This window comes from Ammodytes marinus, assembly GCF_949987685.1.
Source record: "Ammodytes marinus genome assembly, chromosome: 16".
NCBI classification, from domain to species: domain Eukaryota; kingdom Metazoa; phylum Chordata; class Actinopteri; order Uranoscopiformes; family Ammodytidae; genus Ammodytes; species Ammodytes marinus.
Window position 1 is genome coordinate 3,111,689 of NC_137220.1, and position 22,837 is coordinate 3,134,525.

The 22,837-nt window shown below is 43.1% G+C and overlaps 2 protein-coding genes across 2 annotated transcripts in view; one reads left to right on the forward strand and one right to left on the reverse strand.

The window, feature by feature from the left end:
• Positions 1 to 12,554, forward strand: part of LOC307262971 (nuclear factor 7, brain-like) — a gene marked incomplete at both ends in the record, with an annotated part of 53,429 nt that extends 40,875 nt beyond the window's left edge. The window contains 3 exons of the mRNA XM_080043992.1: positions 10,215 to 10,364; positions 10,877 to 11,779; positions 12,408 to 12,554. Of these exons, the coding sequence (XP_079900118.1) occupies positions 10,215 to 10,364; positions 10,877 to 11,779; positions 12,408 to 12,554 (1,200 nt within the window). The remainder of the gene's footprint in view (positions 1 to 10,214; positions 10,365 to 10,876; positions 11,780 to 12,407) is intronic.
• Positions 1,890 to 5,323, reverse strand: LOC307262917 (E3 ubiquitin-protein ligase TRIM39-like; the record flags this gene model as incomplete). The annotated part of the gene is made up of 3 exons (XM_080043940.1): positions 1,890 to 2,204; positions 2,286 to 2,377; positions 3,913 to 5,323. 3 exons carry the CDS (start codon positions 5,321 to 5,323, stop codon positions 1,890 to 1,892), a joined length of 1,818 nt encoding a protein of 605 aa, XP_079900066.1.
• Positions 12,555 to 22,837: the final 10,283 nt, after the last annotated feature.

A 22,837-nucleotide genomic window follows, 5' to 3' on the forward strand; every position in this document is an offset into this window, starting at 1 on the left:
GATGGTAGAAAACTTGGAGAATTCCTATAAAATACTGTTTACCAGGGGCAGAAGAAAACATCCATAAGATTAATATGAAAACATGTTTACAACCATTTATTTAATGTATGCACTGCAAGGGATGTGATGAAGGCTGCGTTTCCCCCTATACAAATGAGATCTATGCATGAATATTTGCATGCACTTTTTTCAGTCCGAGTGATGATAACTAATTTTTGTTTGTTTGTTCCCGTCTTTGTAGGCATAAAGATGACCTGCGACTGGTTTTTGGCCAACCATGACATTGCCCGGACATGAAGTGACCAAACGCTGAGCTGAAAATCAGCAATACTTGTATCAATGTGTATGTAATACTGGTTTATTCAGTGCAACAACACACAATGATGTTCATTGTCTTTAGTATATTCAATCCCAGGTGTTTTTAATGTAGAGTAAGCTGGCTTCTGCTGAATATCTAATGAAACTGTTAAATGTTTAATCATTCGGTGATGCAGATTATTGATTTTTTTTCTCAATATGAAGCATATTTATTACAGTTTTTTACGATCGCACAAACACTAAAATCAAAAGTATGACACAATTATCAAAACCTTAAACTCAAGAAGCAAACCACTGGCCCATATGTGCACCACTATAAGCACAAAGTCAGCCTCACACTTTTTGCAAAACAATCCACACTGTGATTTGCAAAACACTAAACAAACTTAAACACATTAGACACAGAAGTATATCATGATGTCACCTCATTGCAATTCCAAAGCACTGACTGTCAAACTACCAAACACATGAGCCAATCAGTAAACACAACCCCCAAATGCACAAACACATGATTGCTTTATTCTAGACACACCAATCAGGTTCAAGCACTATACAAATGCAGCAGGTAAGTTCACCTGTCTTTACAGTAACCAAAATGGAAGGAGTCAGAATAACAGTGAGAGTGAGGGGGTTGAATCCACAGAGGAGATGGGGTCCTCCTCTGTCATGCCAATATTAGCCCTTACAACACACCTCATACTCACATTTTTAGACTGATTGCGAAACATAGTTACAGCAGGTAAACAAATGTACCAGGCGCAATACATTGTCATTTGGGACAATGTGTCATTCCACCATGCTGCTCTGGGCCAGAACTGGTTTCTACACCATCCACAGTCCACAGTTCACAGTTCTATACCTTCTATACCGTATAAGTAGAATTACTAAAAGTGTTTAAGGTTAGCAACAGCAGTGTTTAACTGGTTCAGACAGAATTAAGTCATATGAAAAGTGTGTGTTTCATATGGTGACAAAATATGTTTTTTATAAAATAGTGTATAGTTTTGAAAAGAGTATTTCATTTTGCAAAGGGTCTGAGGTGTTTTGGTAATTGAGTGTTTAGTGGGCTAATTGTGTGTAATGTTTTGAAAAATCGGGCCCTGTTTTCAAAATCGTGCTTAAGCAATCGAAAAAAAACTGTAAATGTTTAGGAGTTGCAGTGATGTTGATGTTTGAGTTTTTCAATTGAGTGAATACATTGAGTGTTGCCAGGTAAAGTGAGTGGGTGTCCAATTAAAATGATGTTAAACTTATATTCATACTTATAGAATATATCATAATGCATATTAAAAATAAAAATATACCTGCAATAAGGGATGGATATTGTAACCCTAGAAAATATGGAACATTTACCAAAATTGCTCATTAAACTAGTTCTCTTTTTTTGTAATTGTTTTTGAGAAAAAATAACAAATTAAACATTGCTTTATATTCTTATTATCTCATGTGGGCCCACTGTGTGTGTGTCTGTGTGTGTGTCCAGAACCACATTTGGCAAGCCTCAGTCTTCCTTTGGTAGACTGCAATGCCAGGTCTTTCAAATCAATAACTGGAACCTCCACACCAAAGTGTCAGTTTACCATGTCGTCTATATCAGCACTCTGCTGTACGGCTGTGGGGCTTGGGTCACTTACAGCCGCCACCTCAGGTCCCTGGAGAACTTTCACATGCGCTGTCTGCAGCGTATCCTTGGCATCACTTGGCGTGATCATATTCCTCATTCTGAAATCTTTGCAAAGACCAACTGTAGAGGTGTTGAGGCTTTGGTCACCTAGCACCAGTTGCGATGGCTTGGACATGTGGTGAGAATGCCCCAGGACCGGCACCCCGCAGAGTGTTGTATCGTCAGTTAAGTCATGGCCAGCGCTCGGCTGGGGGCAGAAACGCTACAAGGACCAGATGAGGACCACGTCAAACAAATGTAACATCAGCCCTGAGGACCTGGAAGCTATTGCTGCTGTCTGCACCACATGGCGGCAGGTGTGTAAGGAGGGGACACGTAGGCTGGAGGAGGACAGGACAGCCAGGAGACAGCAGAAGAGGGACAGGAGGAAAGCCCCTGTGGAGCCCATGGTGTCATACTGACACATTTACATGTCCTACTTGTCAGAGGTTATGTAGGTCTAGGTTAGGGGTGTATAGCCACATGAAACCTAATAGATAGATGTGGAACCATGGGGATGGGTAGTATCGGATTGTCACTACCTGGAGCTTGCTGTACGGCCTATACTCACCCATCCTGGGGGAAAAGGTTGAGATGGTGGAGGGTTACATATACCTGGGCATTTACTTCAACATCAGACTGCAAGTGTAACATGGAGGCTGTGCACAAAGGGACAGAGTGTAGACTGTACTTCATGAGCAAATCCTTGGAATTCTCTTCGAGCCCATAGAGTTGGTTGTGGAGAAAATGATAATGCACAAGCTGCTGAAGACAATGGACAGCACTACTCCTTCAGCCAATCCTATCAAATTGCTATCACAGCCCAAACAGCCTCGCCACGTCCAACAGACCCAGGCTCCGTAAGGCATAGTTTTCAGCCTATAGTGATCCATTTCATCCAAAAATCCACAACCATCTCCCTCGTCTTCCTCCCACACCATGCATGCCACAAAACTGCACATGTAGTCTGTCTCCTGTCCAGTGCTTATAAACTCCACAACTGCTGAATCTTCCGAATATCTAATTTAAATGGGCCTATAAATAGATCAGTGCAAGGATTAAATGAGGGGCGTGAAATGGAAAAAATTAAGTTTGTAAACTCACCCTGCGTTCCAATACCCGTTCAACATGCCCTCGTTCACTTTCCCTAGGCACTTGCCCTCGGGGGAATCCCCGCCGCCATCATAAGTGTTCACTTCACAATTATGCATCACTTTGTGTTGGTCCATTACATCAAATCCCAATAAAATAAATGTACATGTGTGGTTTTAACGTGACAATGGGGAAAAGTTCAAGGGGGATGAATACTTTTTCAAGCCACTGTAAATCTAAATAAGGTAAATCAAGAGAGTTTTCCCTTTATAACATAAACAACCCCATTGTCGGGGCGCTCCGGTGGCGTAGTGGATAAAGCGCATACCATATTGGCTCCGACCTTCGTTGCAGTGGTCGCAGGTTCAAATCCGACCCGTGGACCTTTACTGCAGGTCATCCCCCCCTCTCTCTGTGTCTCCCCATTTCAACTCTGTACTGTCTAATAAAGCTTGAAAATGCCAAAAAAAAAAAAAGAAGATAACCATTGCCGTTTTTTTACATCCTTGATTTATATTTATTTCAATAATAAAACGTTAATAATACATACAAGACAAACGTAACACAACAGTACACCCCCTCCCTCCCTGCCCAGACCGTGCCATGGGGCAAAACACTAACACTGGTTCCCTGTACCAAAGTCAGTGGTATTACCTAAAGAGCTATCCAGCTGATCTCACTCTCTGAATTCCAGACAACTTTGTCTTACAAATGTCCATAAAAGTACATAGTATGCTTGGATTGGATCGTGGGAAATCAGTAAATCCTAAATACTGTTCTACCAAACTAGATAGTAGGAAGGTATGGGTATTGGAATGCACCCCTAGCTTTATTTTTACGGCTCTTGTCCACTATCACACAGATCTTCACTGGTAATATCTTCAGAGGGTGCTCCCTATCCCAATTGCCAAAGTGCGGAAACATCCTCTCTTTGAAAGTGTGTGTGAAGGTGTGTATGCGTGTGTTAGTATCAGGATCAGAGAACGACACTTTTCCTCTGTTCCAGTCCAGATTCACTCTGATCTTCTGGAACTTCTTTTGCACTTGGAGATCAATGAATGAATCTGGTGAATGTGCCGAGTATTCACCTCCAAAGAACATTATTTTCCAGAATCCAGGTAGTATGTCTCCATTCCTATCTTCAGACTCTGCTAACACACCCAGTTCCCAGTATGTACTGTCTCCAACCTGGACGTCCCAGCTGTGAGTCCCTGAGTTAAAGCCCTCAGAGCTCAGGACAGAGCTGTAAGAATCAAACCTCTCTGGATTGTCAGGAAGCGCCTGTTTCTCTTCTCCATATCTCACACTGGTCAAACTGGTCAGATCTTCAGACAAGATGAGGTGTGGATTCACAGTGTTTGGGTCCAGAACCAGAGGAGTGTAGGAGACCATGTCCTTCATCTTGCTCCAGATGTTGAAGGTCAGGTTGCCCAGGTGTTTGGCCTCGTCTATCAGAGCTCCTGAGAGCAGCTGTGGATCATCTGGCCGGGGGCGCTGCTGGACCCTCTTCACTGCAGCCTTGTAGTTGAGCAGGAATGAGACATCTTCAGCTTTCAGCTGCTCCTCTGTGGCTCTGACTGTGTCTGAAAGAGCTGCTATCTCTCTGCTCAGAGCCTCCATCTTCTCCTTCATCATCTCCTTCATCATCTGACTCTTCTGCTCCTCTTCCTCCCTCAGTGCAGCCATCCTGGCCTCCTCTTCCTCTTCTAGAAACTGGTGAAGCTTCTTAAACTTCTCCTTAATCTGCGTCTCTGTGCGTCGGGCCTGGACCTTTATGTGTTCTGCTGGTTCTTCAGAAGTCTCCTTATCTTCTAATAACTCTAACTTCCTCTTTAAGGGCTCCAGAGACTTCTGAAGTTTCTTCTTGTGTTGTCGTGCAGCTTCATCGATGGGTCTGAGTCTGTGGCCGCTGTGTTTTTCTGAATCTCTGCAGATCAGACAAACCGGCTGCTGATGGTCCAGACAGAAGAGTTTGAGTTTCTCAGAGTGCAGACTGCAGAGAACCTCTGAAGCTCTCTCATCTCTCTCCAGTAAGAAGGTCTCACACAGGTTCTTTAAGGCCAAGTTACAAGGAGGGTATTCCCTTGAAGATCTTCTCTTACAAACTGGACACTCCTGAGTTGGTTTGTCTCTCCACCAGTTCTTCAGACAGTCTTTACAGAAGCTGTGGCTACACGACAGAAGAACAGGATCTCTGAAGACGTCATGACAGACTGGACAGCAGAGATCCTCCTCTGATCTGGAAGCCATTTTGTTTCAGAGTGCAGCTGAAAACACAGCAAACAGAAAGTACAGTCAGTCATGGCTCCCCTCCCTCCTCTACTAGTCAGGTTTGCTATTAACTTTATGTTTATGGCGGCCATGTTTTAAATTCCAATATAGCCGCCAAGTAGACATCTGGGGCAAATACCAACATCGATTATCTGATTCCTCAAACAATACAATTACCAAGAATACATAGATTTACAAACCCTCCGAAATGACAACCGAAGTTAAAATCAAAACATAATGAATCCGACTTGTCAGATTTTCTATTATCTTTTGTGGGAATTTTTGGAGGTTTGCTAAACACCAGTGGGACAACTGGAGCCATGTGTTCAAAACTCCTCACACAGTCAGCAAAACAGAAAAACAGAAGTCCATTTGGTCCAAACTGTGGTTAATTTTAAATGAATTTCAAACAAAATCCATAAGTGACATCATTCTCGAAAACTCAAGACCTTTCGTCACCCTGTGTATTCACAGCTTCACCGGGTCATTCTGGACCCACTCGTGCAGTAAAGGGTTAATGTTCAGTGTTTGAGGCACACCCAGAATCCCTCTTCTGGCTACTCTAGGGCCGGTTTCACAGACAGGGCCTAGATTAAGGCAGGAGAAGGCGTTAATGTGGACTAGTTAAACTCGGACATTTAAGTCGCTTTCATGGATATGGCTTAAGGTTGGCTTAGTTAGTCTGAGACTGACCACCTGTAGTAAGGTAGGTAAGCCTAAATGAAAACACCTGGCCATGAGTACATGCTGCTGGTCCAATGGTGATCAGAAACACCATTGCTTGTGAGAAAAAAATAAATAAAAATTAAAAATTAAAAAAATGGTAGAGGCTAAAGAATCCAGTCAAAGGTTTAATGAATTTGATAAAAAAAATCTCTTAAAATAAATTGTGAAAAAGCCGTACTACTGGAACTGAGCAAAGAAAAAAAAGTAGTTGGGCCGCAATTTGCAATGATTTCAATTCAATAAGAGAACCATACAACAACTTCAGGTACGATATATTCATTATTATGAGTATTTCACATCTTTTGACATCCCTTATATTGAATGATATATGCAGACTATGTGGAAATGTCTGAAACTCTTTAAAAAGAGAGAATGCAGAGACCAGACTTCATACTGGAGGTGGACCACTAAAACAGGGTAAGACTGGTGAATTCAGTGAGTTGCTGTCTAGAATAATAGATCACCAACAACCCCTGGAAGGCATACGAGATGATGACCATCTGGACAGTAGGGGAGAGTGGGGTAAAGTGAGACTTTTTATATTTGCACTCCTAAGCGAGCTCAAATCATTTATCAGTCAAATTTACACATTTCCCATTAATTCAGGATGTTTCCTAGCAATGGAAATTATCAGAATTTATTCAAGACGAAGGGCAGTGAAAGTATGATTGTTTAAAATAAAATTGTCTTGTGTCTAACTTTACCACAGCTGTGGGGTAAACTGAGACAGACCAGAGAAATCAAGGGGGTAAGCTGATCCACTTACTTTTCCACTCTGAAACTACCGTAACAATTTATGTTGTAACAGTTAGAATCCTGACAGCTAGCTTGAAAACCAAATATTCTAGAACTAATGTCGGACTGGTAACAGAATCATGGGGTTTGGTCAATTAAGCAATTTTTTTTCCGAAACAGTTGAAAGTAACTTTTCAAATACAATTCATAATGTTTTAATTAACATTCAAATGACAGATATAACTAATTAGATTAAAACACAGTGTGGGGTTCAGAACACAGGAATAGAAAAAAATAGACCCATCTGTAATTTTCTATCTTTTGAGTGTTTGATTAATATTTTTCTGCATTTGTTTTATTGGGATCTTTCATTGAATAAAGACATATTACTTAGAGTCCATTGATGTTAAAGGTCACTCTTGTCCCCCACATACACACCTGCCAAACCACTCCACCTCCGGCCCGCATTGTCTCCATTCAAACTAGTCTCCTTGCTACCTTAAATATAATGGATTCAATAAAAGAGGGCACAGACACTGTCTCACTTTACCCCACTGCCACAATTTGAGAAAAAAAACTAACTCTTAGCAATTCAGGCTAATCTTCAGTTATCATCATCATTACATGGTTTCATATGTTGGTAGTTCATCAACATGTATGATATAAGTTTTTCTACCTGAATCTATTTGCTTTGGCACAACAGTTGATTAAGTTGACAGCAAGAAAATGTACTTTTACATAAAATATATATATTTGTGTGAAGAAAACATGCTTACAACAGCACCATGAGGTCCAATCCTTCATGGCCAAGGGGAAATGAGAGGGGCTTGAAAACATAATGGTGTCTGTCTGTCTGTCTGTCTGTCTGTGTACTCACTCAAAGGAAGTTGTTAGTTTGTTCTGAAGGTGAATCTGATCGTCTGCTTTTCAGTCCGTGTGTCTCTGTAGTGGAGAAGGAAAACAAGCCAATACCTGGTGTATGTATGTCAGCTGCCGGGTGGCACAACAACAGGCCGGTAGCAGAGCAGGGGCCAAGACTGAGGTTTCTGCTCCTGCTTTTATACTGCTCATTGATTAGAACAGGTGAGCATGATTGAGTGAGGCAGCACACCTGTTCACCCAATCAGTGGCAAATTAAAGAACACACATAGAAAAAACCTCAAAACAAACCCACACGTAACAGTTGCCTTATGTGATGCATCAAGCATATAAAATAAAAGGTTGTATGATAGTATAAATGGCTTTTAGAATGTTCCATTTTATTAGATTATTTTTTTCATAAAATCTTATTTTTTCTCAGTAATTCAAATATGCAGCTCAGTACTGTTACTGTGGTAATAATTCTAATTAATTTCAACTTTGGTCTTATCCATCTAGATTATGGCATCATGATCATCAAGATTTTTTTTCTTGAGAAAATGTCTGGTGGTATGATGGCCTAGAGGAAAAGGTGGCCTACCAGAAACCATGAGGTTGCTGGTGGGATCCCCGGCCCCGGACAGGAGGGTGTTAGTTGTAAAGGTGCAAACACGCCGCACTCCGCCGCGCGGCGAGTTTACATACAAAGTCAATGTATTTCCCGCAGCGCCGCGCGGCGTGGGCGGCGCGGCCGCCGCAGTATTTGAAAATATTGATATTTTTGCCGCCGGCCGCGCCGCGATAGCCAATCAGCGTTGAGCTCCTCCCAACGTCACTCACTTCGAGATGATGGACAGAGGAAATTAAGAGAGATGAAAACATATAGTCAGAGTTTGCGGATCCCGGTGCCCTATGACATCACCAGCGTCCTCTACAAGGACCGGAAAAAGGAGCAGGCGAGGCTCAGGGTCTTCTTTATATGTCCAGGCCTTTTATATACTATCTATGGTCCATGCTCAGGGTCCTCTTTATATGTCCAGGCCTTTTATATACCATCTATGGTCCATGCTCAAGGTGAGCGAGGAGGTCGGGCTCCCATAAGTTCTGTGAATATTTGTCTGTTGCCTGTGTACAGCTATCAGTGTTGCTTTATATGAACCAAGTTAGCACCGGTTAGCTTGGGTAAAGCTGCAAGCACCATCAGCACAGCAGACTGGTCCCCTCAGCACCGGTTAGCACCAGCATATCCCCAGAGTAGAGAAGGCTACTCTGGTTGGGCGGCGGGTGGCGGACACAATATGACCCAATTTGAGTTGGTACGGAGTGCGGTGTGTTCGTAGCTTTAAACTAGTAGTGGCTGCTACTGTGCCCACCATCTCTACCATTGTGTCCTTGAGCAAGACACTTGTTGCCAACTATATGATATTTCTGTAAATGACCCAGGTTCAGGGGATTTTAATTTGCATGCTGACAGTACTTTATTGGCCACACACTCTACAGTGTCTAACGGGGAGAGACAGTCATCACTCAGGAATAAAACCTGAAACTGATCAACTGTAAAAACACAGGTCAAGTAGTTTACTGTCATTACATTGAAGGTCATAAAACTAAAAAAAACAACCAAATTTAGTCAGCAATCCCAGAGACATAAAAGCTCAGGCCATGTTCAGTAGCCACGGCCATCACATGACTCACAAGTTAAACCAGGAAATAGGTTTTTATTCTGCGTTACAGGCGGAAAGATTCACATTCCAAACCAGGCCTTACACAGAGACAGGTCGACTTTCAGGAGAGAATAGTGGTAATACTGGGACACTGCCTGCTGCTGTCTGCACACACTGAACCAGAGATTTACTAAAACAGAGGCTCAAGATTTCTGCCTACCTGCCTGCCTGTCTGCCTGCGTGTCTGTCTGTCTGCCTGCGTGTCTGTCTGTCTGTCTGTCTGTCTGTCTGTCTGTCTGTCTGTCTGTCTGTCTGTCTGTCTGCCTGCCTCTCTGTCTGTCTGTCTGTCTGCCTGCCTGCCTCTCTGCCTGCCTGCCTGCCTGTCTGTCTGTCTGTCTGTCTGCCTGCCTGCCTGCCTGCCTCTCTGTCTGCCTGTCTGCCTGTCTGCCTGTCTCTCTGCCTGCCTCTCTGTCTGCCTCTCTGTCTGTCTGTCTGTCTGTCTGTCTGCCTGCCTGTCTGCCTCTCTGTCTGCCTGTCTGCACTCACTCAGACACAAAATGGCTTCCAGGTTAGAGGAGGATCTGCTCTGTTCCGTGTGCCATGACATCCGCACAGACCCCGTGATCCTGCCGTGTAGCCACAGCTTCTGTAGCGACTGTCTGCAGAGCTGGTGGGGGGAGAAACCAGACGGAGTGTGTCCAGTTTGTAAGAGAAGATCTTCAAAGGAACACACACCTCTTAACGCCTTGAGGAACCTGTGTGAGATTTCTTTAGACGAGAGAGACGAGAACGCTTCGGAGGATCTGTGCAGCGAACACTCTGAGAAATTCAAACTCTTCTGTCTGGACCATCAGCAGCCGGTTTGTGTCGTCTGCATTTATTCAGAGAACCACAGCGGCCACAAGTTCAAACCCGCCGGTGAAGCAGCACAGCAACACAAGGGGAAACTTCAGGAACATCTGGAGCCCTTAAAGAAGGAGTTAAAGCGCTATGAACACGCTAAAGTGAAGTCTGATCAAACAGCACAACACATAAAGGTGAGTATTTATTATTCCTCCATTTGTCTCTGTTGTATTTACTTGTGATGGTTCATAGGAGGGCTTGCCATCATGGAAGCCGCCATTTTGCACTGCCATGCTTCTACAGTAGCCCAGAACAGACAAACTTAACAGCCCTATCAGTTTTTATATATAGTGGGCGTCCTGGGGAAATGCGCATGTTGGAAGACCAAGAAGAAGAAGTACTATAGAATAAATAACTAAATACATATTCACCTCATCACTTGATATTTTGGAAAGACTTGAGGCAGTGGTGGATGATGCCATCTTTAGTAACTAGCTTCTTGTCCTTGAAGGCCACCGTAGTTTCTGTTATCATTTGAAAGCTATGGGGTCACCCGGGGAGAGTTGCATTCTAGAACATTCTAGAACTTTCCCCACTAAATGCCACTAAATATTCAGATGTTACACACTGCACCTTTAAAAAAAATCTAATCTTTCTATTCTCTTTTTCTTTTGTTACATGTTGGTTATAAACAACTAAACTTAAGGTCCAGGCCCGACGCACAGAGACACAGATTAACGAGAAGTTTAAGAAGCTTCACCAGTTTCTAGAAGAGGAAGAGGAGGCCAGGATGGCTGCACTGAGGGAGGAAGAAGAGCAGAAGAGTCAGATGATGAAGGAAAAGATGGAGGCTCTGAGCAGAGAGATAGCAGCTCTTTCAGACACAGTCAGAGCCACAGAGGAGCAGCTGAGAGCTGAAGACGTCTCATTCCTGCTCAACTACAAGGCTGCAGTGAAGAGGGTCCAGCAACACCCCCTGCCAGATGATCCACAGCTGCTCTCAGGAGCTCTGATAGACGAGGCCAAACACCTGGGCAACCTGACCTTCAACATCTGGAACAAGATGAAGGACATGGTCTCCTACACTCCTCTGGTTCTGGACCCAAACACTGCTGGTCCAGAACTCATCCTGTCTGAAGATCTGACCAGTGTGAGACGAGGAGAGAGACAGCAGCTTCCTGATAATACAGAGAGGTTTGTTCACTGCGCTGTCCTGGGCTCTGAGGGCTTTAACTCAGGGACTCACAGCTGGGACGTCCAGGTTGGACACAGTACATGCTGGTGCCTGGGTGTGTTAGCAGAGTCTGCACAGAGGAAGCGAGGCATTGAGTCTGGATTATGGACAATATCGTTTTCATCATATTGTATTAACAATGAATACAAATCATGTTCTCCATCAGCTCCATCCACTGGTCTCCCATTGAAGAAGAAGTTCCAGAGGATCAGAGTGAGTCTGGACTGGGTCAGAGGAAAGCTGTCGTTCTGCGATGCCGACACTAACACACACATACACACCTTCACACACACCTTCACTGAGAGGATGTTTCCACACTTTGAAACTACACAGGAGGTTAAGATTCCACCAGTGAAGATCTCTGTGACCAAGGCCGTAGGTTTCGCTTCAACAATGGGGGGGACAAATAATGACCCGGGGCTTGGGGGTACTTTAGTGAATATGTACATGGGTTCATTCATTCATTAAGACTTTTGACTCTAAAGTGAATTAAGATTTTGTTCCTGACTCTACAGCAAAATGTTTGTGTCACAACCCCCCAACATTCCTCTGTTTGAGCCAAAGCTGTTATCTGTGTTTTCACACCTATCGGTTCCTCTGGTCTAGAGCCGACCCAAGACAGGATGTCCCACATGACTCCTGTCTCTTCTGCCATTGGTCAGAAGTCTTTTGCTGTTTTTGATAACAGCGAGTGAGCTAAACAGCTCAGTCTCTCTTCTCTACGCCCCTCAAGGAAGGAGGTTTCGCGACTCTTTTGTCTCTGCATCTCCGAGAGGAGTGGTAAGGCCAGCTCTCCTCTTCAACCACCATCAGAGGTGGTGGAACGCTCACACTTGGCCTACCAAAAAGGAGGCTAGCACGCTCTCTCCTGCCCCAACTTCCATACTGGAAGGGGGACTCTCCAACTCCTGGACCCGGGCAAGGCCTGTGTTCTCTGCTCTCCCTGATCCAAGCCCTACACCACGGCCTGTCCAAACAGCCGTGAAGGTCCTCTCAACCAAAGAGGAACAAGGATCCAACCGGCTGCTCCAAGCAACCCAAAGGAGAACCAGAAGAACCAGGGAACGAACCAAGCTCCCACCAGGCCAGACCCTTTAAGAAGAAGAAGAACTACCAGAGACAACAACGCCAGTTAGCCCGCCGCTACTGAAGAACCAAAGGACCAGTTCATCCGAACTGAATCAAGACCGACCCGCGAAGCAAAACCCCTGTTCCATGCCAAAAGGATCCAGAACCTCTCACACTGCAACAAACGCTGTGTATCATCATCTGGTATCGTATGAACTTCTGGGCAGTTAGCTTAGCTTAGCAGGAACACATGGCTTAAAGGACTGTTAACTTGGAAATGTATATTTACTGATTTTGAACTGTTCATTGTTGCTTTGTAATTGGGTTTACAATACGGTGATATTACATTTAACTTATTGGTTAGATACCCAAACATTTATGTTGATTTGAATTACCTTTAAAGGGACCTTTGGGTAATTCAAAGGCTCCTTTTGTTTCTCTTCAAGCTCTACCCCACAAGCAAAGGTTTTTCACACCTCCACACTCACTCACACACACACACACACACACACACACACTCAATTTGCATCCACAGACCTGCACCCCCACACTCCCACTCACACACACACACACACACACACACACGCACACACACACACTGTGTGCTTAGTTTGAGTGGTTTTTAAATGTGTTGGATTTTGTTTACTTTGTGTTAATAAATTACGCATTTTCTTTTGTAACTAGAAGTTTCTGTCATTCATTTGTGTGAATATTATTGGGAAGTCCGCAACCAACAAGTACAAGGACTCTGTAGCCTTCAGTGTTAAGATCATATTACCAAATTTATAATAGTAATTATTTGATTACATTATTTTATGGGAATGATCATTGAGACTAGGATTTATTAATGTTGATTCATTTAACTGAACATTAAAGTAATCAACATTTGAGAATAAACCATTGATTAAACGAGACAATTTGCTATTATTTTTCCATTCTTAAATGAATGGTGGTGCCCCTTTTAACTTTAATAAACTATTAAAGTATTATTAATCATCAGATTAATTTCTAATAGCAGAATTAATCTGAACCACCTGTACCCGCTACAGTACTCTTCGTGCATTCTCGTGAATATTTATGCACTAATTTGTGCCTTCTGAATTTATTTATTCATGGTGGGCTTGTCTTAATTTCTGTTAAAGACCTACTTTACCGTTGGGAATATGAAGGTGTATTGAACTCTGAGATCCTATGTAGTATAAATGTGCTAACATGTTTGAAATCAGTTCATCCTAGCCTGAGAAAAAGCAGAAAGAGTGTTTTATGGTTTCACTGTCGAACCCTACAGTTTACTAGTGTGACATCACAATAGTTAACATGTCTTGACCACGTGTACATGCCTAAATGCATTGATTTTCTGCCATGTGATTGGCTGATTAGCTATTTGTTTTTATAGGCCATTGAACAGGTGACCCTAACATAGTGGCCGGTGAGTGTATATGTGTCTAACGGGGAGAGACAGTCATCACTCAGGAATAAAACCTGAAACTGATCAACTGTAAAAACACAGGTCAAGTAGTTTACTGTCATTACATTGAAGGTCATAAAACTAAAAAAAACAACCAAATTAAGTCAGCAATCCCAGAGACATAAAAGCTCAGGCCATGTTCAGTAGCCACGGCCATCACATGACTCACAAGTTAAACCAGGAAATAGGTTTTTATTCTGCGTTACAGGCGGAAAGATTCACATTCCAAACCAGGCCTTACACAGAGACAGGTCGACTTTCAGGAGAGAATAGTGGTAATACTGGGACACTGCCTGCTGCTGTCTGCACACACTGAACCAGAGATTTACTAAAACAACGGAGAGGTTTCTGCCTACCTGTCTGCCTGCGTGCCTGTCTGCCTGCCTGCCTGCGTGTCTGCCTGTCTGTCTGTCTGTCTGTCTGTCTGTCTGTCTGTCTGTCTGTCTGTCTGTCTGTCTGTCTGTCTCTTGTGTGTCTGTCTGTCTGTCTGTCTGTCTGTCTGCCTGCCTCTCTGTCTGTCTGTCTGTCTGCCTGCCTGCCTGCCTGCCTGCCTGCCTGCCTGCCTGCCTGCCTGCCTGTCTGCCTGCCTGCCTGCCTGCCTGCCTCTCTGTCTGCCTGTCTGCCTGTCTGCACTCACTCAGACACAAAATGGCTTCCAGGTTAGAGGAGGATCTGCTCTGTTCCGTGTGCCATGACATCCGCACAGACCCTGTGATCCTGCCGTGTAGCCACAGCTTCTGTAGCGACTGTCTGCAGAGCTGGTGGGGGGAGAAACCAGACGGAGTGTGTCCAGTTTGTAAGAGAAGATCTTCAAAGGAACACACACCTCTTAACGCCTTGAGGAACCTGTGTGAGATTTCTTTAGACGAGAGAGACGAGAACGCTTCGGAGGATCTGTGCAGCGAACACTCTGAGAAATTCAAACTCTTCTGTCTGGACCATCAGCAGCCGGTTTGTGTCGTCTGCATTTATTCAGAGAACCACAGCGGCCACAAGTTCAAACCCGCCGGTGAAGCAGCACAGCAACACAGGGGGAAACTTCAGGAACAGCTGGAGCCCTTAAAGAAGGAGTTAAAGCGCTATGAACACGCTAAAGTGAAGTCTGATCAAACAGCACAACACATTAAGGTGAGTATTTATTATTCATCCATTTGTCTCTGTTGTATTTACTTGTGATGGTTCATAGGAGGGCTTGCCATCATGGAAGCCGCCATTTTGCACTGCCATGCTTCTACATTAGCCCAGAACAGACAAACTTAACTGTGGTGATCACAGCTGGCTGCTGTGTGTGTTCCTCCTCCTCCTACTGCCACGCCCCCTGTCCGTCTCCGTTCCACACCTGGTCTGCATCTGCAATCAACACACCTTTATCTACTCCTGGTTTCCCTGCAGTCGGTGCCAGAGCGTTCCTTGCTATCAGTGGTAATTATACGTACCTGGCACTAGTGTAATTGTCTACCTCGCTCTCTCTCTCTCGTCTCCTGTTGTGCTTTGTGCTCATGCTTACTTATGTTTCCTCTGCTTGCAGTTACCCGGACCTCGCTCTCCAGCATACCCACCTGCTTCTCCACCCCGGCTTCCCCACTCACCACCTGCTTCCCCAACTCGTTAAATAAACCTTTTTATTTTTATCCTACAACTGCCTCTGTCTGCTCTTGGGTCCAGTACCAAACCATGACAGTGTTGTTGTAAATACTCAGAATTGCACAGTAATAGTTACGCACTATAGCTTTAATTGTCTCTGTCTGAATTGATTATTTTATAACAATTGATTATGCTGATTTTACAGTAAGAAGAGACATTAACCTAGCCTGGCTCCGCCCACCTACTTCCGGCCAAATTTCATTTTCCCATCAGTAGTCTTCTTTACAAATTATTATTATTTTTTTTAACCTTTATTTATACAGGTAAATCCCATTGAGTCCGAAGACTCTTTTGCAAGGGAGACCTGTTCCCATTTACACGTTACCATTCACACACAAATTCATACACCGATAGCAGGCTAACTATCGACATTCACACAAGGCAAGGTGGGTGAAGTGTCTTGCCCAAGGACACAACAACCATGACACAGGTGGCAGGGCGGGGATCGAACCTCCAACCCTTTGATCATCGGCCGACCCGCTCTACCAACTGAGCCACAGCCGCCCCAAATGAAATGAAGTACGATGGTCTGGTAGCACCAGGCTAACATTTACCATGTTTCCAGCCACAATATTTTTATGTGAATGAAGTTACATGGAATGTAAAAGCAATGTCTTATGGAAACAGTAAAATGTGATGGAATTTCATGAATATTGACACAGCATTTTGTATGTTGTATCAGCTTTTCTCTTAATGAGTAAAAGGACAATGTGATAAACGCTGATGGAAATGTTATTTGCTGAATAAATAAATGTACCAATTTAATCTGACAGAATATTCAAGTTTTTTATTCAGACATTTTAGCGTTGGATGTGGAAATTCAGAGAAGGGAGTTCAGTAGGTTTGTACATGTAAATCTGTGACTCTGATCTCAAAGAATATCTAATTTTAATATTTGTACATTTTCCAATTCAATCTTAAGAGCATACCCAAGTTTTTATAGATGCAAATAAGAAATGTTTTTGCATTTTTCTCGTCGCGGTTATGAAAATCATTTATGGATGTGTCGTTTGCTTAGCTGGAAGGGAAGCTTCATACACATTAAAAAAATTGCATTATGCTCATGTTATGAAACATTGTTCTTTATTATGTGGTGCCCACATTTGTGTAAGCCTATATTTGATTCATTAAGTTTTTCTATAATGCACCATTTATATTATTCAAACACTTTTCTATCAAAATTATCTTATTTTTTATGAGAAATACCATTTTATAATTTTACATTTTTGCAATGCAGTTGCGCTATTTCGCCAGTAGAGGGCACAGTGACATTGTTTTTTGCCTGTTTCCCGTGAGGGCCATAACGAATAAGGATGCAATGAAGAAAAGCCATGTGTCTCGTTTCATCATTGTTTACTGATATTCCAGGTTGGTAATGTGTTTAAAACGTAAGATAAGTCAACTGTTACTGAACACAGAATGCATAGAGACTGTTTCAGTAAAGTATGAGCGTGAAAATGAATGTAATTTGTAACCAGAGGTGGGCAGAGTAGCCAAAAAATTTACTCAAGTAAAAGTAAGTTACTTTAAGATTATAATTACTCAAGTAGAAGTAAAAGTACTCATAAAAATTATTACTTGAGTAAGAGTAAAAAAGTATGCAGTGAAAAGACTACTCAAGTACTCAAGAGTACAAGTAGGCCTACTGAATTACTCCAGATTTATTTTTGAAATATACAGAGCAACACAAACGGTACAGAATAGACACGAACATAATATAAAACAGCAATGTTCAAATAAGTAAGGGTTAATGCCCGACGAGGTGTCCAGGTATCAGGAGTTAATGGACACCGTGGAGGCGAGAACTGTCCGACGCGCAGCGGAGGACAGTTGCCTTCACGAAGTCCATTAATCCCTGATACCTGGACACCTCGAAGGGCATTAACCCGCTTATACCATAGTCACCTACTAATAAAAATAATAATTAGACCAATCAGTTATATTTTCATGCCTTTTTGCGATCAAATTAGATTTTTTTTGAACGAAACTAGATTTGTTTCGAACGAATAACAACTTGTTTCCATAGCAACGCCCGAGACCCCGTATAATAACTGGAATACCCATTGCAAACCCATAAGGTTCTTATGTAATGAAAACGTAGTTCAGTACTCCAGTCAATAGGAACAACCCATAGACATATATACGTAGATGACGTGTTCTGGCTTCTGTGATGCGACAACGCGGTCGCCATCTTGCCTCAGTACTCTGGATCCAACGGACTATCTGGACTAGCTGACAAAGTGTGTGATATACCACCTGGCAAAAAAACAACAATGCCAGAGTACTGCTCTGCCTTTGGATGTTCCAATGAACGAAACAACTCAACAAAAGAAAGGGGGATCACATTTCACCTGTGAGTAAAAAAATATATAGGCTATATTTATTTTTCTGAATGTTTTTTATTTAATGTCTCTTGATGAAACGGACGTAACGGTCGGTAACTGACGAACGAAGCTATCAAATATAACACGTTAACGTATTTTCAAAGCGGTGTTTTAGTGTAAAGTAGGCTATGTTATTTCTTAATTGTCTATGAAATAAGTCACTATCATCAACTTTAACTGAACAAATGATTAGGGTAACTAAGGATTGCCTATACTTTTCAGTACAGTGTCGATTGTGTTTGTGAAAACAAGATCAGCTGTTTCCCAAGTGCTAACATTGTAACTAGCGTATAAGCATACTGCCCGGTCAAAAAGAAAAAGTCACACACTCAAAACTTATTTTTTGTTCATCTTTAGCTTTTGATTAAGGCACATATTCACCGTAACACATTTTGATAAGCTTTATTGGTTGCTTAGAACCATTGGCATAAGAAACTGAAGCAACCGCCAGCATTATTCAGACGGATTTTTTTGTTGTTGTAGTTTTCCAAAAGATGTATAAAGCTGGGAACACACCGCACTGGCCGCGCGGCGAGATTACATACAAAGTCAATGTACTAGCGCGTGGCCGCGCGTCCACCCAATAATCGGCGTCCAGCGGCCGGCGGCGGGGGCTTGCGCGGCGCGTGGCCGCGCCTCATGAGAGGCGCGTGAATCGGGAGCGCGGCCATTAGCGGCGCATAGAAATTGTGTCATCGAAGGAGCGTGAATCGAAGGCTTGTGCGGCGAGCACGGCGCCGCAGAAAAAGATGAAATTTTTCATCTTTTTCTGCAGCGCCGCCGGGCACCGCGCCTCCACAGCCAATCAGCGTTAAGATTGCCCGGTGGCGGTGGTCTGCAAGACGAGGTGGGCGTGTGGAGTGAGGACATCGGGCTTCCAATACATTCTGCAAATATGTGTAGGCTATTTTGCATCTGTTTAGCTGTTGGTTGTACTTTAGCCAAGGTAGCGTCGGTTACCATAGTGAAACTCACCAAGCTGTGTGCTGTTCCTGAGGATAATATACCCAAACTTGACGGCGGTGTCCGTGTGGAATTCCAATATAGTGCAGCGAAGAACCGGTGTTGTCCTCCGTCAGCCGGCACACTTTCACTTTCAGGTAGGCTGATCTTTGCCTTTATTTTAGCCGCTGAGCACACACTGCTGTTGTTAATGTGTTTAGTATGTTGCTGAATTGCTGTTAATGTGTGTGTATTTGCGATCGGGGTGCGTGTTCAGGCTGTTTTAATGATATTTGTGACAAGACTGCCGCTGGTTACACAGTGAACCTACATCTGTATTTTTTGGCACAGCTGGACCATGTTATTGTTGTTGTTGCACCGTAAGTGTGACGGGTCTGATCTCGGCGTCGGCGTCAGGAATATATGGCCCAATATGATCAAGCGGCGAGCCTCCTGCTGTCACGCGGCCAACCGCTGCCTACGATGAGGCTGCGGTTGGCCGCGGCGGCGACTGCGGTGAACATGGCCCAATATGACCAAGCGGCGAACCTCCTGCATTCACGCGGCCAACCGCCGCAGGCGGCCAATGCGGTGTGTTCCCAGCTTTACGGAGGAAGGACTGGGTTACAGCGGTCAGAAGGTTAGGTTTTAGCCCGACTGATAGGTCGGTGGTCTGCAGCTGCCACTTCAGAGATGCCGACTTTGACAGGACGGGACAGACAGTTCGGCTGAGGGAAGGCGTAACCCCCTCCATTTTTTCACTGCCTGGACATCTCTACAAAGTAGGATAAATGGCATGACAACTTGTCATATTATCTTTATCTTTTGCTAATCCACTTCCCACTGAAAATAACAATAACACAGAGTATTCGAAAGGGTTAATTAACCTTTAGTGTAAAACAATTTTAAAGACTTAGCTTCTGAAAGGACAAACATATCAAAAACAGCACAAATCACATATATACCAGGTGTAGTGTTGCATCGATCCTGATTTCAATAATAATGTAACTATTTTTCATTTCGACCAGGTGCCCAGTGCGCCAAGATTGAGCCGGACATCGCAGTCCAAAGAAAGATCGCGTTCACCTATCAGGCCTGTCAACCAGCAGTCAACCACAGTAAGTTAAACAATTGTTTTAATCCCTTTTGCAGGATGCTGGGCTTATATTACAGTGACATACAGAATGAAGATAATACATTTAAGTTATTAATACATTTAATACTTCTCAGGATCATCAGTATGCTTTTGACAGTATAAAAGGAATGCAAAAGTTAGGTGAAGCCCAGGAGAGGCTGAAAGACATGCAGCGCAAAATCAGGAATGGCAGGGACAGAGAAAGGAGGCAGAGAAAAACTGTCAGTTCACTGTTAGAGGATTTAAAAAGCAGACAAATGCTAACTGATGAACTGCAGCAAAGGCTTGACTGCTACTCTGGTTTGTTGAACTGCTCATCCCCTTCCCTTTAACATATGTTTGTGTTTAATACTTCTTTGTGGTTTAAAGAATAACTAAACCCTCAAATACATTTTTCATTCAATATACATTATGTACAGCTCTGGAAAAAATTAAGAGACCACTTCAAGTATTCAGAGTCCCTCGTTTTGCTATTTATATGCATATGTTTGATTAGAAGTAACATTTTGGTTTTATAATCTAAACTACTGGCAACATTTCTACCAAAATTCCAATACATTTTCTGTCATAAAAAGCATTTCCATTAGGTAATGTAGAGATGAACATTTTAAAGTAAAATCCAGACTGGTCTCTTATTTTTTTCCGGAGCTATATATTGTATGGAACATTGATTTGAGGGTTTAGTTATTCTTTGAACATATATTTATTTAGTGCCATATGATTTCTACATTTGGAAATAAATTGCCTCTCTAAATATTTCAGATCTCCCAGTTGAACTGTTCAAGCAGCAGCACGCTTTCACTCCCGCTCAAAGGGAATTTGCTTTAACCCTTCATTTGCATGGACCGAAAGCCTACACATACCTTAGGGACAAAATGAAGATTCCTCTGCCACATCCTCACACTCTCCAAAAGTAAATATTACCTTTTCTACAGCTTAACTCTCTCCACTCTCTCCCTTTCCCTCCCTTCCCTTCCCTCCCTTCCCTCCCATCCTTCCCCTCTGCCCCCAGGAACTCTGGACTTTGATCCCCCCTGCCCCCAGCCCATCCCCCGATGTCCGCAACCTGGGTGTCATATTGGACTCAACCATCTCATTCAACTCTCACATTAAATCCATCACCAAATCCGCCTTCTTCCATCTGAAAAATATCTCCAGACTCTGGCCCTCACTCCCACACTCCCTGGCAGGGACCATACTCCTCGCCTTCATCAGCTCATGCCTCGATTACTGCAATGGACTCTTGTTCAGTGTCCCTAATAATGTCCTGAACAGACTCCAGTACGTGCTGAACTCTTGCCTTTGACAACAGAGCCTTCACCGTCGCAGCCCCCACCCTCTGGAACTCTCCCCCTGCCAAATTCTGTAACACTGACTCTGTGGACACTTTCAAAAACCTTCTTAAGTGCCATATTTTTACTCAGGCCTTCCTTTGGCCTCTGTTAACTTTGTCACTACTTTTCATCCCCCTTAACTTTTGTAAAGCGTCCTTAGGTTTCTTGAAAGGCACTATATAAAATGTTATTATTATTATTATTATTATTATTATTATTGGTACTCTGAACCCCCCCCCCCCAAGAACTCAGGACTTGTATTCACCCCCCCCCCCCCCCGCCCCCATCAGGGAGTATTTCTTAGTTTACTGTTTTTCTTTGCACATATATAAATAATGTTCTTCTTTATATTGCACATTTTCAAATGATTACTTTATATACTGCTATACACTATTAAGAATGTATTTATTGTGCATATTACTTTTATTACAATTTTTTTTATCCTTTTGTACTTATTATACCAAAGAAACGTAATTTTGATTCCTCTGTTTGTCTGGCACATATTGCAGAAATTGACAATAAAGTTTACTTGACTACTTGACTTGCTTATCCATTGTTTTACCTGAAACAGGTGGTTGCAGACTGTGGATGGGAAACCTGGTCTCAACACAGCATTATTAGACATGCTAATGAGGAAGAGAAACGTAGATCCTGACAGCTTCTCTAGAGTATGTTTGATGATTGATGGTATGGCGATCAGGCGGCAAATTCAGTACGATGCGCATCAACAAAAGATGACAGGTTTTGTGGACCTAGGAGATGGTGCAGAAGAGTCTAATGTGGCAAGTGAGGCCCTGGTGTTCATGGCTGTAGGACTCCAAGGCCACTGGAAAACACCGATAGCCTACTACTTTATAAAACATCTCACACCAGACACACAAATGGTCCTGCTGGAGCATGCCTTGGTGGCGCTTCATGAAAGAGGCATCAAAGTTGTGTGTATAACAATGGATGGGCATTTTTCAAACATCTCGATGTGTACAAAGCTTGGATGTCAGATGAAGCTGAATCCATTGGAGCCACTAAAAACCTTTTTCGCCCATCCATCTTCGGGCGAAAAGGTGTTTGTGTTGATGGACCCATGCCACATGTTGAAATTGGCCAGGAACATGTTGGAGGCATACGGGTCCATCAACAGTCCAGTTGGAGCAGTGAAATGGAGCCACATTGCAGATCTTAACAAAGTCCAGGAGAAGGAGGGTCTGCATGCTGCCAACAGGATCACAAGCAAGCACATCAACTTCAGCAACCAGAAGATGAAGGTGAAGGCTTACATTTTTCAAGCACTGTACCTGATTTCAGGCTTAGAAAAGTTTTGAATCATTCTAATGTTTAATTCAATAATATATATAATAATAATACCTTGATCTTACAAAGTTCCTCCTCACAGGCTCACACATATTTTCTTACTTTAACCCTTGAAGGTGTCTCTGGCAGCCCAGACTCTAAGCCGGTCTG